Source organism: Oryctolagus cuniculus, chromosome 2, assembly GCF_051225735.1.
Source record: "Oryctolagus cuniculus isolate XC-2025 breed Fujian yellow rabbit chromosome 2, ASM5122573v1, whole genome shotgun sequence".
In the NCBI taxonomy this organism is placed as follows: domain Eukaryota; kingdom Metazoa; phylum Chordata; class Mammalia; order Lagomorpha; family Leporidae; genus Oryctolagus; species Oryctolagus cuniculus.
In genome coordinates this window covers 50,945,169-50,961,828 of record NC_142868.1, presented here as the reverse complement: position 1 = coordinate 50,961,828, position 16,660 = coordinate 50,945,169, and the positions used below count along the sequence as shown (strand labels likewise).

Here is a 16,660-nt window from a genome sequence, read left to right as displayed (position 1 = left end):
CGCAGACGCGAATGCAGAGTTTGAATCCGGATCCCAAAGCCCAGTACACAAGTATCTACGGAGCCCTCAGGAAAATCATGCAGACTGAAGGCTTCTGGAGGCCCCTGCGGGGCCTCAACGTGATGATGATGGGCGCAGGGCCGGCCCACGCCTTGTATTTTGCCTGCTATGAAAACATGAAAAGGACTTTAAATGACGTTTTCAACCACCAAGGAAACAGCCACCTAGCCAACGGTATTTTGAAAGCGTTTGTCTGGAGTTAGAAAGTTCTCTTCTTCAACACATCCTACCCCGAGCTGTTCCTCCCCGTGGCCCCAGCAGCCTTACGCCTCGTCTTCGGCACGCTTGCTCATGAATAAGGAACTCTAGAGGCGTGTGTGCGCACGCACCCATGCACACGCGCGCATGCACACACAACACACATGCACGCACACACATGCTTTTTTTTTTTTTTTTATTCCTGTGCCCCTCCGCTCTCTGGAGCCTGGGGCAAAGCAGTGACAAGTGACAGAGGTGTTTCTGTTTTTATTTTTGTTTTTTTGATTGTCATTGTTGTGTGGGTTCTTTTTTTTTTTTAAACATACAAAAGCAAGTAATGATCAGACCTCTTTAAAAAAAAAACCACACAAATAGAAACAAAGCTTTTGAATACTGGATTCAAAAAAAAAAAAGTGATCTGGACAGCTTCTTTGAGACTATTTAAAAACTGGCACAACAGGTCTCTACAACACCAAGATCTAACTGAGCTTTAAAAGGTCAAGAAGTTTTATGGCTGACAAAGACTTGCGCCAGTGCCCGCTTTCAGGAGATTTGGGAATTCTACCCCATTCTCTTCCGTGTGTCTGAGTCTCATCTCTCATCTCTCTGCAAGCAAGGGCTGACATAGTTTTGTTGTTTGGAGGGAGAGGAGCGGGTGGGGGGTTGCGGACGGCAGCAGCTCTTACATAAGGCGTTTCCAGCTGGGCCAGCCTGAGCGCCTGTGTCCCCCAGGGTCGGGTGGACTTGGCTGCTGTTGGCTTTTCATTTATCTGTGGGTACGGAATGGGAATATGCTCTCCTTTTGACGAAATTCGTATTTCAGCAATGGAGGGCTACGTGTGACCAGCCATCATCTTGTCCCTTCTCTTTTTGTGCTGTTTAGACCCAGAAAGCGTCCCTCCTGTCACAAACCTTGGCTCTGTGACAGTCGGCCCTTTGTGGCATTTATGGAGATGGTCGCTAAGAGCCGTGCCCTGCGGGTCTCCCGAGTCTGTGACACTGGGGCCCTGCCTTGGCCAAACCGCCTTACTAATGGCGTAGCTCCTCCGAGGGGGGTCGGCAGGACCCGGCTCATGCCAAGCGCTGCTCCGGGGCTGTTGCGACAACATCGTGGTGGGCCCTGGGGTTCTGTTCTGGCTTTTCTGGAAATAATTACAAGTGTGTGTGCAGGGGGAGGAGGGGGCTGCTGTCTGCCTTTCTGGAGTTATCCTGGTAACCCGCCCATCTTCCAGCGGTCATGTTAATTACCAGGCAGCAGAGGGAGAAAATGCAAAGCGGAGAACAAAAGTCCAGGCCTGATTCAGGCTTCCGGGGTTCCTGGTGCTTGTAGCCAGGCCAGATGAGTACCCCGAGATGGGGGTCTGTCCCCCATGAGACCCGTCCTAGCTTTGCAGCCGTACCCTGGAGATGAGTCACTTTCAGATCTTCCTGACGCTCTTACCTGTTTCCTTTAAAAGGGCCTGGATTTTAACTATGGAATTTTCTCAAAAGATTTCTCCTGTGTTTTTCCCCTCTCAGCCCTCTACATGATACTTAGCCCCTTTGATCTCCTCAGCTTAAGGGCAGAGTGAGTTAATCTGTAGACAAAGGTGAGCTTAAGAGACAATTAAAATCTAGACGGTGGCTCGGTGTGCGGTTTCTGGGTATCCTCCAGCGCGAGCAGGTCTAGTCTTTTCCCAGGGTTGACTACCAGAAACCAAAGGAGGTTTCGACAGAATTTGAACATGGGTAATTATGGCTGTGTTAACCCTCCCCGTTCCTGCCCAGTGTTCCCCCGGCCTCCTTGGGGTTTAAGCAGCCAGATTTGCAGTTCAGCGTTCCATCTGATTTTAGGTTCCAGGATCTTCCTCAGCACACCCGGTTCCAGAGGGTAATTTTTTGGAGTTTGTTTTGCAGGGATAGCTGGGAGTATGGCCACCCTGCTCCACGATGCAGTAATGAATCCAGCAGAAGGTAATGTCCCATGGTCCCAGGGAGGGCCAGGCGGGGATGTGCAGAGGGGCGAGAGGAAAGAGTACGGACGGGAGGACAGAAGTGGGCAAGGGACTCCCGGTTCCCAGCCAGAGCCAGCAGGAGAATTGAATTCTGTATTACATTCCCGACGGCCTCTCGAGGCCCTGAGCATGTGAGCCCTGTGTTCTTCCTGTTTTTGTTAGCAGAGCGAGCTACTTAACAGTGGTCCTCAGACTGGCAGGCAGCTTCATGGAAGGTGTCAGAAAGGCTAATTGTCCTGATTGGATCATTGAATTATATCCACACATACACACGCACACAGGTGTCGGAGTAGTGCACTCTACCCCATAAGTATGTGGCATTATTGTGTGTCAATCAAACATGAAAAGTTGTGTTTTTTTTGTTTTGTTTTTTTTTTTTTTTTTAGGATTTTATTTATTTGAAGGAGTTACAGAGAGAGAGAGAGGGAGAGAGAGAGAGAGAGAGAGCAATGTTCCATCTGCTGATTCACTCCCCAAATGGCCGCAATGGCTTGGGGCTGGGCCAGTCTGAAGCCAGGAAACAGGAGCTTCATCTGGGTCTTCCACGTGGGTGGCAAGGGGCCCAGGGACTGGTAACGTCTTCTGCTGCTTTCCAAGGCACATTACCAGGGAGCTGGATTAGAAGCAAAGCAGCTGGGACTCGAACTAGCGCCAGTATGGGATGCCAGCTACATAGGCAGTGACTTAACCTGCTGCACCACAGTGCTGGCCCCAGAAATACTAATTCTTCTGCCCTCCTACAGGTCTCCTGAATCAGAATCTCTAGGCATAGGGACTGGGGATGTGTTGTAACAAATTCCTTGTGATTATTTTTCCATGCTTTTGCATTACTATAAAGCTGTGTGTATGTCTTGCTCACACACACACCTGTTCCTTGTCCTTTATCAACCTGAGACAAATTTAGGGAGAACCCACCAGGGACCATTCATTAGAGTTTGTGTTCAGTTTACCTTTTTGTTTTTTTGTCCTAATTTGAGGTGATTATGGTAAATTCAAACATACACAAATGCAGAGAGAATAGTATTGGGAATTCCCTGTGAATCCATCATTCTGTTTCAAAAATTTACACCTAGCTATGTTAACTGTTTCTTCCCTCTTTGGGTTTTGGGCATGTATAAAGCCCACCCAAGCTGCACAGACTTGCATTCTGGTAGTTGTTTTCTGTGTCCGAGTGTCCTTAGCTGACTCAGCTCTGACCAGCAGGACAGCGTGGGGCTCAGTGCTGTTCTCTGCAGCTCTCTCCTGACACATTTTCCCCCCACCTGAAGGCCAGAAGTGGGAATTAAAGAGTTTCAACATTTTAAGTCTGGTGTTTTAAGTTTGCTCTTGCCTTTTAAGGCTAAAACCTCTTACTTGGTCTCAGCTGCCTCTGTCCTGGTAGACAGTGGACACATTCCACCCTTCAGGGCCGTGGTGGGGTGCGCTGGGAGGAGTGGTGTGGAGCCTTTGTCTGCTGGGGTCTGGGGTTTACTGGCTAGATGGACACGTGGAGGCTCTAGCTCCTTTGGCCTTGGCTTCTGTGTGCCGTGAGTGCGCCAAAGCCTCATCTTCTTTCAGTGTTTCCTTAGAAAGTAGAGAACTCTGGTGGCCCGTGTTGTCTTTCTCAAGAGCTGTGGCTTTGTTAAGTAAGTTTGCCTGTCTGCATGACTGTTTATGACCAGGAGAGATGTTTGTAGGGAGGCAGGGGAGGGGAGGAGACCCCTCCAGGAAGTAGTTCAAGGAAAAACTTGAAGTCCCCATTAGATTCAGACTCGTGTATTACAGAGTTCCCTTGACATCTTCTGGAGATTGGTTCTAGGACAAGCCCCTTCCAGAAAGTGGCCTAGTATTTGCATTTAAGCCACCCACATTGTCCCATGGATTACAGGTGACACCTAATAACATGTAAATGCTATGTAGATATTGTTATTAGACTGTTTTAGGCACTGATAACAAGCAGAAGAGTCTGTATGTGTTCAGTAGACCAGCAGTTGTTCCCCCAGGTATTTGCCCTCTGAGGTTGGTTGAATCTGTGATGTGGAGCTGGCAGACAGAGAGGGCCACCAGGATGAGGTTTGGACTTTTCTTTATTTGGTGATTCAGGCTGGGATGTGGCCAATGTCCTGTTAGTCCATGTTAACCAAGCAAGAGTTTCGTTTTTGTGTTTTTTAAAGGAGATTAAAAAAAAAAAAGACTCAACTCCTCCCTCTTAGCTCCTTGTCATTACGACGGATTGATTTATTTGAAAAGCAGAGCACATTGTGTGGATTCGCTTGGCAAGACTTGGGCACCCTTGCAACTCTTAAGTCCGAGGGACCACAGTTCGCTCCCGTTTGTCTCATGGCCCGTGAGCTACCAGTTATTTGGAGTTTGCAAAGTCAGGGTCTGCCTTGGAGATTGTCACTGAATTTGGGCAGATGTGATTCTAGTGTCCGTTCACCTTCAGAGGTGCAGCCCCTTGGGAATATGCAAGGGGCCACACTTGCAGGTGACGTGTGAGAGATCAGGGAGGGCAGAGGCAGCAGCCCAAAGGGGTAGGGTTCCCACCTGCAGTGGGTACCAGCCGCTGGGAGATCCAGTTTGCCCAGGGAGCCTGAAGTGGCTGCCTGGTTGGGGCCACCCGCCACGAGGTTCTGGCAGGAGACACTGAGGGAAGTAGCCACCTCCCTGGCGCCGGGCCTCTGCAGGCAGAAGTGGAGTTGTGTGGTGGGGCTGCCCGGAGCTGGCCCTCCGTGGCTGCGCAGGCTGGGGCTGTGTGTGCTCGCTCTTTGGGACCTCTTACTAGCGTGTCTAACATGCTTGTTTCTCTTTATGGCCTGGCTTCCCATTGCACTCCGACCTGGGGTGTGGCCAAACCCAACCAACTGCCCACTGCCCGCCCTGCGCCCCGCCAACAGTTGTGAAGCAGCGCATGCAGATGTACAACTCGCAGCACCGGTCAGCCCTCAGCTGCGTCCGGACGGTGTGGAGGACCGAGGGGTTGGGGGCCTTCTACCGGAGTTACACCACGCAGCTGACCATGAACATTCCCTTCCAGTCCATCCATTTCATCACCTATGAGTTTCTGCAGGAGCAGGTCAACCCTCACCGGGGCTACAACCCACAGTCCCACATCATCTCGGGCGGGCTGGCTGGGGCCTTGGCCGCAGCCGCCACCACCCCGCTGGACGTCTGTAAGACCCTCCTCAACACGCAGGAGAACATGGCGCTCTCCTTGGCCAACATCAGTGGCCGGCTGTCAGGCATGGCCAACGCCTTCCGGACGGTGTACCGGCTCAACGGCCTGGCCGGCTACTTCAAGGGCATCCAGGCCCGGGTCATCTACCAGATCCCCTCCACGGCCATCTCCTGGTCTGTCTACGAGTTCTTCAAGTACATCCTCACGAAGCACCAGCTGGACAGTCGAACTCCATACTAACGGGCCGGGCTGTGGGAGGTGATTCCAGAATCTTTTACTCTCCAAAGGCTTCGCCTGCATGCTTCCGTTCCCTCCCCTCACACCCAGATCCTTTGTGCAGGTGCTCCCCGCCCCGTGGGCCTTCCGAGCTCCCTGATGCCTTAGAGAGCGGGGAGGCCGGGGCAGCCGCTGACCGGGAGGCCGTCCGCAGGGCCATCGGAGGCGGCGGTGGTGGAGGGCCGGCAGGATTGTGGAAGGGGAGTGAGGAGTGGCTTTTTCTCTTCCTCCCCGACAGAAAGTGTAGCTTTGCTGCTTCACTGTGGCAGTCTCCTTCCTGCACCCTTAGATCACGCAGGAGGGGAGAAGATGCACAGTGACTAAAATCATTAAAGAAAACAGAAGTTTTTATGTATATAAAAGTTCCATTACACAGTCTAAAATAGATGGATAATGTTTATCCTTTATTTTTCTACGTAGGAGATTTTGAATTTGTGTGTGTGCTTGTGAGTGGCTACGGCTAGTGTTGCAGCTGGGACTAGCGAGCTGTTGGTGAAACTCGCAGGGCTGAATGCGTCTGCCGGGTTGCATACCTAAAAGGGCACCGACGTAAGAAATCGGTGACCGCGGCCTGAAGTTGTGTTCAGCCCCCTCCTGATGGAAATTTCACTTGAATGTAAAATAATAAATAAGTTTATATTTTGGATTTTCTGTTTTCATGAGGTAAAGAAAGGTATGTTGAAAAAAAATATTCTGTGACTCGCAGCTGCTTTTTATTTTCCTTTCTTTTGTCCAGTCACCTTCACGTGCCTTTTCCCTTTGCTCTCCTGAAACGTCCAGGACCGAGGATTGGGCCCTCGAGTGTTTCCTCCTGCCGTATACACACGCGTGCACATGAGTTGGACTGCGGGGTTGCCCAGACTGGGAGGATGGTGGGCCTAGGAGGATGAGGGGCCGGAGACCCTTGCCCAGCTCCTTGTGAGTGACATGCGTGTGTGTTGCCCTCGGTCAGCACTTAGAAGTCCTTGGCTGAGCAGGCAATTGGGATAAATCCCCTCTTTATCCCAGGACTTGGTCTGCATCACCCTTGTAATTCAGGCACATTAGGCAACTTGGCCTGTGTGGGTTCTTACTAACCCAGAAGTGGAGTATGTCTTGTATTTGTCTGCCCCCTGCCCTGCCTTACACATTAATTCCTCCATCCATCCTGCTCTCTTTCTGCATGGTGACGGAGCCAGGCCCTCCAGCCAGGGCCCTGCTGCTTTAGTCTGGCCTGGGTGCTCCTGTCCCACCCAGATGTTGCCTCCCTTACTCCTTGTTTTCTGAGATAGTGCCCACTAAGGCCTGTTCCTGCTCAGGGAGAATGTGAGCCCATTTCCTCTGGCCACAGTGTTCCATGCACTGTCCTACCACCATCCGGGGGAAGATGGGAGGGCTTCACTGGATGGTTTCCCTTTGGGGCTCTCGCCAGCACCTGTCTTTACCAACAAGTGGAAGCACATGTGTCTGTGCCTACTTTGGTGGGCTTGTTCCTGCCTTGCCACCACAAGCAGCCATCTGTCCATGGGTGCATCTGTCTGGGGAGGCTCAGGCCTTGGCTCCTTTGGGTGATGTGACTGCCTGGGAAGAGCTGAGGTTGCCTTTGGAGAACTTCATCTCAGAACCATGTGCAGCATGACCTTCGGGAGTAGTTTGTGTTTTTATCCCAATAGCTCTGAGCAGTCCAGTGACTTTTCCAGATCAGAGCTAGCCGCATCAGGTGCCTCCTACCTGTGCCCCGTGAGCAGGACTTTCCTTGGGCTGCGAGGCTTGGCCACTGGCCAGTGCTTCCTTGGGACCAGTGGCAGCCTGCTTCTGTCCCACACCTGGGTACAGAAAGCCCATGGAGACCATGCTGCCGCTCTCTACTCTGTGACCCTGCCTTGGGTTAGGAGGCAAAGGTCCAATTCTAAAGTGGAATTTAAATCAAATCATAAAATAATTATTCCTCCTGCTCCTTTATGTCCTCTTGAGATATGCCACACTGTTGAAAAACTCCTGGCTTCTTATGGTATTTTGTCTTATGTGATGTTTACAGAAGGGAATATTGGCTTCTCTGGGAAAGCTCCTTTGGTTAGGGGGATGTGAGGAGAGGTAGGGACTGCATTTCAGAGCTGGAGGGTACAGGCCTGGCATTCTCACTGTGGGGTGGATCAGCTGGGGGCATCCTCCTGTCCTGTCTGCCCTGCCAGGTCATCATGAGGTTGAGTGAATGGCATATCTGTAAAAGCTTTGAAAGTTGTGGTGCACTGAACAGATGCAAATATTTGCTATTTTGTGGGCATTACTTTTCCCCTTTTGCCCTCAACTCTGAAGTTGGTGGTGTTGCCTCATGCAGACTGCAGCCCTGTTGTTGACAGCAAAGTGCTCAACAGGAAGATGACATCACTACCCAGCGCTTCCACCCCTCTCCCATAACCAGCTTCATATCATGGCATGTACTTAACAGGTAAATGTCTTTGGAGTGACTGCAGCAACCACCCATGCAATTCTGCTTGAGCACAAGACCCATACGGAGTAGTGATGTGTGTGTGTGTGTGTATACACACACACATGCATTAGCTCTTCTGCTCAGAGCATAATTTGAGGTTCAACCACTTACACATCAGAGTTTTATTTTGTAATAAAAAATGTAACAAAGTTTCAACATATGACTTTTTTCTTAATTTTGTAGTGAATCTAGCTATTTACTAGCCTGTGTTCCATGTGTGGTTCCTGTGTGTGTGTGTGTGTGTGTGTGCGTGTGTATGTTAGTCCAAGCACCATCCTCCAGAGACCTCCAGGGCTGCATCTCCAACTCCTTGTTAATGCAAGTAAGGTTTATTGACCTTTATTTAAGGACGGTTGTGTCCAAAATACAAAGGTATTGCTGTCTCCTGCAAGATCCACAGTGTATGTGGTAAAGGTGAGCCAGTGTGATTTCTGAAATGTCTGAACTGCCTGTAGCAGTTTCTGCTTCTCCACTGCTGCCAGCTCTTTGAAGAAGAGGAGAAATGTGTGTTTGTGTGGGGGTGTTTCTGATCTGCTGCTGCAGTTGTAACACGGGAGCTAGGGAAGTAAAGCATTGATTTTGGAGTGTTGTGGGCTCTGTGGTGGGGATTTGGAAACGAGCGGAGAGGGTGGCGAGAACGGACCTCATCCACTGGGCTCGTGCCTATGCCAGGATCTGCAGCTTTGCTGGGAACTGCCCTCTGAGGCCTCTTTCCCCAGCGGAGGCGGGCAGCCACCTCGCCAGCCCAGAAATGGTTCCGTTGTCCTCAAGGGCAGGGGCTGGAAGCCGCCTGCTGGCTTTGCCTATCCTGCTGGGGAGGGTGGCAGCGCTTCTCTCTGAGTGTGGGAGTATCAATCAGTCTGAACTCAGAAACTGACAAAGGAACAAGCATTTTATGTAGGGTCCTAGGGGTTGCAAGCCAGAAAACAGATTCAGATAGCTCCAGATGAGTGTTGTGAAGAAGGCAGGGGGAAGCGAGAGCTTGCATGAGCAAACTGTGTTGCATTGTTACAAAGCAGAAAAATTTCTTCTGTGGGGGAAACTTCTGTTGGGAGTTGAGATCAGGGGCTGGGAGTTGAGATCAGGGGCTGTGTGTCTGGGACTGTGTGACCAGTAGAAGATAGAAGAATGTGTGTCCTTAGTAAAAATGTCCATAAAACAAGAGTCTTGATATGCACCTGGAGTCTGGACACGATGGCATGACCTGTTCTAGGTGACTGCAAAGCTTGAAGGTGAGCGAAGTTTGTGCTCCTAGGCAGCAGGTTGAACTGTTCATAAGCCCCCCCCCCCACTCCATTTTGTAAAGCTCCTTTGATGTTGCTTTCATTCTTGTAAAAGGACTGTGTGTGGCCGGCTGCCTGTGGTTCCACAGGACCTAGTGTGTGCGTGCCGTGCCCTTTTCCTCTCTCCACACACACATCCCTCTACGCAGCTTCAGTCAGGATCCCTCTGCACTGGGGAAGACCCTGAAGTGATGAGAGTCCAGGATCCCTCAGCATCAGAGCTTAAGCCAAAGGACGTCACCTTTTCTGCATAGGGTCATGGACTCATTTGAAAAGCGAAAGACAACTCTTGATTCCTCCCACAATTTTTTAAAAGATTTTTTTCATTTATTTGAAAGAGTTACGGGGGGGTGGGAGTAGGGAGAGAACTTCTATCCACTTACTTACTCCCAGATAGCTGCAATAGCCAGGACTGGGCTAGGCTGAAGTCAGGAGACTGGAGCTTCCTCCAGGTCTCCCACATGGGTGCAGGGGCCCAAGCACTTGGGCCATATTCGCTGCCTTACCAGGCACATTAGCAGGGAGCTACATTAGAAATGGAGCAGCTGGGGCTGGTACTATGGTACAGTGGGTTAACGCCCTGGCCTGAAGCGCCAGCATCCCATATAGGCGCCGGTTCGAGACCCGGCTGCTCCACTTCCCGTCCGGCTCTCTGCTGTGGCCTGGGAAGGCGGTGGAAGGTGGCCCCAGTCCTTGGGCCCCTGCACTCATGTGGGAGACCCGGAGGAGGCTCCTGGCTCCTGGCTCCTGGCTTCGGATTGGTGCAGCTCTGGCTGTTGCTGCCAATTGGGGAGTGAACCATCAGATGGAAGACCTACCTCTCTCTCTCCGCCTTTTCTCCCTATGTGTAACTCTTTCAAATAAAAAAAAATCATAAAAAAAAGAGAAGTGGAGCGGCTGGGACTCGAACCAGCACCCGTGTGGGATGCTGCTGCTGCAGGCAGTTGCCTAACCTGCTACACCACAACAGCCCCAGTACCCCCATGATTTTGAAGGTCAGAGCACCTGGTTTTGTCATGACCACTGAAGGCCTTAGCAAGTGTGCAGAATGGGAGGTCAGGCCTGAGCTTGGACAAAGAGGTAGGAAGGGTGTCTAGGGTAGAGAGGACTGGAGATGAATTTCTTAGTTTATCATTGTATTAACAGCCAGTCCTATGCTACTCAAAAAATTCACTTTTAGCATGCAGTTGCTTTCACTCACCTGGGGTGGATGGCAAGCAGGACCTGTTCTTAGTGCATAGACATCCATTCACCACGTGTGTCATCTCCCTGTCCCAGGAAGTCAATCAGCCAGCAAATCTGCAGTGTCTCCAATGAACAGGGTGTCATGCCAGTGCTGTGGGGAAGAGGGTGAAGTGTAGGGTGTGGTCCCTGCCCTTACAGGCCTTAAAGCCTGATAGAAGGAGATAGGAAGGGACAGTGGACTTTAATACAATGACATCTTGACCCCCAGATGGTAGTAAAGGCTGCTATTGAAATTCAACAAGCACCAAGCTTTATGACACAAGGTCTTGCCTGACTTTTTCACTTCTTTATCCCTGGCGGGTGATGTGCTATAGCCAGCCCTGGGCCAGTCCCCTGGTGCAGATGCGGTGCATTTCTTTCCAGCTTCGCATTCTATGCGGTCATATTTTTAGCTTGAAATTGGCAACAGTGAGCCTATTTGCACCACAGAAATTTGCCAAGAGCTATCCTAGCAGCTCCCCATATAGCATAGTGCTTGGTGTGTGCTGGGTGTCCAGTAAAGGGTTGCTTAGAGATAGTAGATGGAGCTCATCCCCAGCCTTGGTGGTCCCCTTCAATCCTACCCATCTTAGTTCCTGGCCTGCCTCATTGTGGCAGATGCCACCACCTCTCTATCACGTCCACGCTCAAACTCCAGTCCTAGAAAGGCCACGGAAGGAAGGTGTTTCCTTTTCCCCTGGATTAAATTCTCCATGTTGTCTCCCTTCCCATATCTGCCACTCCTATCCATATGAGTGGCCTTAATGGGACAAACATCTCAGAGAACAATATAAGTAGCTCAGTATTATACTGGAGAAAGACTGTCCCTGAAAGGGAATGAGGAGTTAGTGTTGCTTACAGGGGAGTGAAGCATTGTGTGGTCCAAGGCTAAATGCAGGGATGGCCTAAGAGTAATGAGTGCTTTGTAGGGGATCCTGCTATGGTGAATTGCAAATAAGAGCTTTGACTGCCCTTATAAGAAGTTTGACCTTCAAGCAGTAGGTAATGGGCTGTCATCAAGAGTCTTTAAGCAGGGACACCACGACTGGAGCTCACGAAAACATTTAACTGGCAGAAGTGGACAGGCCCAAATGGGGAAGGAATACCTAGGAGGCTGTGAGATGGCCAGTTTGGTGTCATAAAGAAATTGTGCAGAAGAGCAGTGACTAAAGAGAAAGGTATAGGACACTGGCACAGAATGAATGGGGCTGGACTGATGCAAGTGGAATCAAGAATGGTGTGGGGGTGTGGGACTGGGACAAGCTAAGAATGGGCTGTCCGAGGGGGCGGAAGACCTGGCTGAGAGACCCTACAGATGGCAGCAGGGAACATACTTCCTCTCTAAATCCAAGGATCTCTCCCAAGTCATCCCTGGGCCTGCTCAGCAGTGGAGGACTCCCTCTTTGGTGCCTCTCACTTCGTTTCTCTGCCCTCCTTCAGGTCGCCTGTCTTCATGACTCCCTTCTCTGACCTCCCATCGGTTTCAGCTCCTTTATGGGCCAGCGAAGTATTGTTACTTAAAAAGTTTCTGATGTGAGGCCTCCCATCTCTGCATGCCCCCTTGGTGCAAATCTGCCCTTCTTTGGGGGCAGGTATGGGGAAGTAGCACCCCAACTCTTCTGAACTCCAGACATCAGTGGTCAGTGGTCTGCTAGAGATTTCTGATCTCGAAGTGTCCCCACTCTCAAGAGTTGCTTGTGGAGGTTTGCCATGTTACTCAGTCACCCTCTTCAAGGGCTCCCCCTTGCTTATTCAACTTAATAGGCTCCCTATATACAGTAGTACCTAATTTAGCTTCATGTGTAAGGGAATAGAAACAACAGGACAGCAGGATGGATGGATAAAACTCTTAGGTCTTAGTCTCCTAAACATGGCATTGCTCTTGTGGCCATTGGTGAGTGGACCAGTATTTGACAATCCTCCTCTCTCTTCCCCTCCCCCACGCTCCTCTCTCCTTCCCTAACTCCCTCCCTCTCCCATCACTCTACCTTTCAAATAAGTAAGTAAGTAAGATTTTAAAAATCCCTCTCTTTTGTTTGTGTAGTTATTCCTGATTCTCATATGGGATGTAATATCCCTTTGTCACTAATTGGCGTGCAGCCTGCTGGGGCTGACCCCACTTGGCTGTTTTGCTCTCTTCTGCCCAGAATGTTTACCCAGGAAGAGCATAGACTATAATTTTTTCACTCTTCTTTTCTCCAAAGCACTCCAGCCTATATAATTGCAGCAATCACCATTAATTGTATGTAATTGTATTCTGAAGTCCTGTTGAGTTTGAAGCACAGTGGGACATCCCAGAGGAAACACCTCAGGGGAAATACAGTGTTAGTGCTTTGGAGAAAGGCTGGACCTGGAGCTCAGGATTAGGCAGTCTTTTATAGGGCGTAATGGCCAAAGCCATGGGCACAGAGAAGAGTCCCAAGAGAGAAAAAGAGCTTCTTGGAAAGCTTACATTTAATAATGAAGACAAGAACGAGGAGATGCTAGAGGGGTCAGCTTTTATCAAGAAAGTGAGGCTGTGATGACGGCGAGGCAGTCATGGATTCTATGATCTTAGTTAAGTAAAGCAACTAAAGCCATTTTGGAGAAGGTCCAGAGTGTGTCTTCTCACTCTGTCTTCTCTATGCCTGGTTTACTTTCTTGCCTCTTCAGATTCCCCTCTAAATCCCACCAAGTTCAGCTGCTTCCTCCACTTCCCATACTCACACACCACCATTTCTAGTGTATCTGACATAATATTTCAAAACCTACCTAATCAGACAGGTACTCAAATCGTAAGCTTGTCCATGGAAGTGGCAAGCTAGAAAACAAGCTAGATCTTCTCAAGAAGTTAAATGATTGATGGAATATCTGTACTATTCCGGTATTTGCAGGAAGGAGGGAAGTTTCTTTAAGCCTTCTCATCCAGATACTGTAAAGTCTGGACTAACGAACACACGAGTCAAATTCAAGAGTGCTTCCAAGCTTCCCGTTTCTCAAAGGCAACCTCAGCTGGGGGAACATGTGAAGGCGCGGGTGTGGAATAACACTTTAGAACTCCAGATTCTGGTGGACATGGCTTCTTTAAGAGCTCTTCATTCATGCTCTTTCTAACTCACAGAAGTCATGGTATTTGCATGGAAAGTGAGATCTCATCAGCCCTGCGGAGAAGACTCGTGTGCCTCCTTAGAGGGACAGAGAACCCAGCCCATGTCTGCTGACATGGGAAACTCCTCTGTGAGAACAAGAAATGTCTAAATCAAGGTGATAACTCGGCCATGAATCCCTGCTGTTCTCCAGGACTCTCATGGTTGGAAGGGCTTACTGGGGAGCAGCAGGCTACTGCAACCTCACGAAGCCCAGAGCTGGAGAAAGAGGGCTTGTGGGCACTAGGTTCTCCATTTTTGTCTCTGGTCTGTGTGGTGGCTGCTTTAAGGGAAGAAGTGATTTAAATAAAAAAGAGAAATTGAGAGTGGGGCTGGTGGTGGTATCAGCAGATGAGTTTGTGGAAGTAGATTCTGGCTCTTTGCTGAATACAGAAATTAGTTTCTTGCTGGATTCTGTCAGCTTGGGTTGACAGGTGACAAATATGTATCCTGAGATTTGTATTTTGAGCCTAATGCAAACACTTGAGTGAAATATTCCAATGTATCCTCCCTCTTTCCCTGATGTATCTGTGTACAGTTTGGGAGTAAAATGATGCTCTAGTTCTAGCAGAATTACTGAGGGCATCCATAATGCCTTCTCTTTTTAGCTCTACACTACATGAAGTTTTAATGGTGCTGCTTCAGTAAGTACACTTAACGTCAAGAATCCTTCACTCCAACAAGAAAGCCGCAGGGCTGAAGGCTTCAAAGGCCTTGGTCCCAGACTAAAGAGACACCATCAGCCTGGAAACTGGTAACATCTGAGTGTTGGGAAGTTCCTTTGGTTCTTATTCTGTAGTGCTTCTGGTGATCTTATCCATGACCTAGTGCATATCCATAACTATGGAACTCTATGGGCTATTCACAATCTTTACATGGGTTCAGGATCCGAGGGCAAGTGGTCATACGTGATTCCCACATTTCCCTCAGGCTCATGGTGATTGACATTGGACTGTCCCTTTAAGTTCCTGCTTTCTCATAGGAACTATTGAACAGCGTGGGGCTCTGCTGGCCTGATTGGTTCCAAGCCTTGCCAATCAGAACTTGCCTCACCAGTGTTTCTGTTTACCAGCTTCCTCCTACCTGATCCATAAAAACTTTCCCCAGGCCCCTGATCAGGAAGTCTGATTTGAGCGTTACTCCTGTTTCCTTACTTGGCTGCCTTGTAGAAACCTTTCTCTGCTTCAGAGATTGGCTTGCTGATGCCTGCATGCAGTGGGACTCGCCCTTGATTTCAGGAGGAATGACATGAGTGAAATCTGGGGAAATGACACACCAAGGGGGTCATGATGAATGGAATTGAGAGACAGGCATTCTTAGAAGAGGAGCCGGGAGAAACGAATGTTCTAGAAGGAAGGATTGAGCCAAACCCTGAGCCTATTAGTCATACCGGTAGGGAAACTTCCTTCACAAAGAATGGACATAAGGTTCTAAGGCTTCTGTTCCAATGAGCTATGGTCACGAAGAGCTCTCATTCAAGAAATGGTCTTAGATTCTTCCTGCTGTAGCTGATTCAGCTTCCTCTTTTGAAGAGATTGTGTTTTGCTAATTTTGACATAGATGGAAATCTTTGTTTATTAATGCTGTCTTGGATTTCCACCTCCTCTGTGTTTAAGATCTAAAAGCCGAATTTGAGAAGTTTACAATTACCTTATAGTGAATTCCAATGCAAGGATCATTCTTCTTGTTTATGCAGTGAAGTAATTTATTTGCTCTGGTCCATTTTAACCACTGAGTATATAAAGAGTGGGTCCGTATGTCTGGGGGCCTGGGTGTTCACCCTAGAGGTCACTGGTTGGTGACCTTGGGTGACCTTGAGTGTGTCTATAGTTTCCTTATCTGAAAAATGAAAGGGTTGGCCAGCTGATGTGTAATAGCTATTTCAGCTGCAATGACCTATAATGTCCATATAATAAGGCTCCATCCAGTCTCTAAGTCTATAATTTAAATATGATTATATGTTTTTTATGTGAGATTAGAAGGAAAATTTCCCAGGCCTTTTAGCTTACCTACTACAAAGAATCATTCATTATCATTTTACTTTGCTATTTTCTCACTTCCTAAAGTATTCCTCAAATAAAATAGGAAAACCCAGGAACTTGGTATAGGAAAATAATGGATACAGATATTTCTTTTTTTTAAAGATTATTTTATTTATTTAACAGGTAGAGTTACAGACAGTGAGAGGGAGAGACAGAGAGAAAAGTCTTCCTTCCGTTGGTTCACCCCCCAAATGGCTGCTATGGCTGGAGCTACGCCGATCTGAAGCCAGGAGCCAGGTGCTTCTTCCTGGTCTCCCACACGAGTGCAGGGGCCAAGCACTTGGGCCATCCTCTACTACCTTCCAGCAGAGAGCTGGACTGGAAGAGGAGCAGCTGGGACTAGAACTCGGCGCCCATATGGGATTCCGGTGCTGCAGGCAGAGGATTAGCCAAGTGAGCTGTGGCGCCGGCCCCATGGATACAGATATTTCATATCCTTCTATTAATTGCTACATTTCTGCACAACTGAAATTAAATACTTTATTTGCCCATATGTTTATCTATGCTCTGAGTAGGGATGCTCAGTCACTGTTGAACTTCAAGCCCCACAGCAGAGTGTATGAAATAGAATTGGTCATACTGAGGGCCTGTAGCTTGGGAAATGTGATACCTTTATTTTCACATAGGCCATTACTACTAAAAGGCATACTTTCATTTTTCCATGGCATTTTTTATTATAGAGTCTATATGTCTAATTTTGAAAGACATAGACTTTATTTTTGAAGGCAGTTTTGGGTTCATGGCAATATTGAAGGAAAGGTACAGAGATTTTCTTGCATACTCTCTGCCCCTACATATGCACAATCTGCCCCCTTATCAGCATCCCCAACC

At 48.9% G+C, this 16,660-nt stretch overlaps 1 protein-coding gene across 14 annotated transcripts in view; it reads left to right on the top strand.

Annotated features, from left to right (window-relative positions):
* The window catches only part of SLC25A37 (solute carrier family 25 member 37), a 40,993-nt gene extending 32,682 nt beyond the window's left edge, over window positions 1-8,311 (top strand). For 8 of the 14 annotated variants that reach the window (XM_051832237.3, XM_051832251.3, XM_051832245.3 and 5 more), the window contains 3 exons: window positions 6-234; window positions 2,155-2,211; window positions 5,129-8,311. In XM_051832237.3, the coding sequence (XP_051688197.1) occupies window positions 6-234; window positions 2,155-2,211; window positions 5,129-5,649 (807 nt within the window). In that variant the 3' untranslated portion in view covers window positions 5,650-8,311. Of the gene's footprint in view, window positions 1-5; window positions 871-2,154; window positions 2,212-5,128 lie in introns of all 14 variants that reach the window. The other 6 variants (XM_051832264.3, XM_089325469.1, XM_089325468.1 and 3 more) reach the window with 3 other exon arrangements.
* The last annotated feature ends 8,349 nt before the right edge of the window (window positions 8,312-16,660 follow it).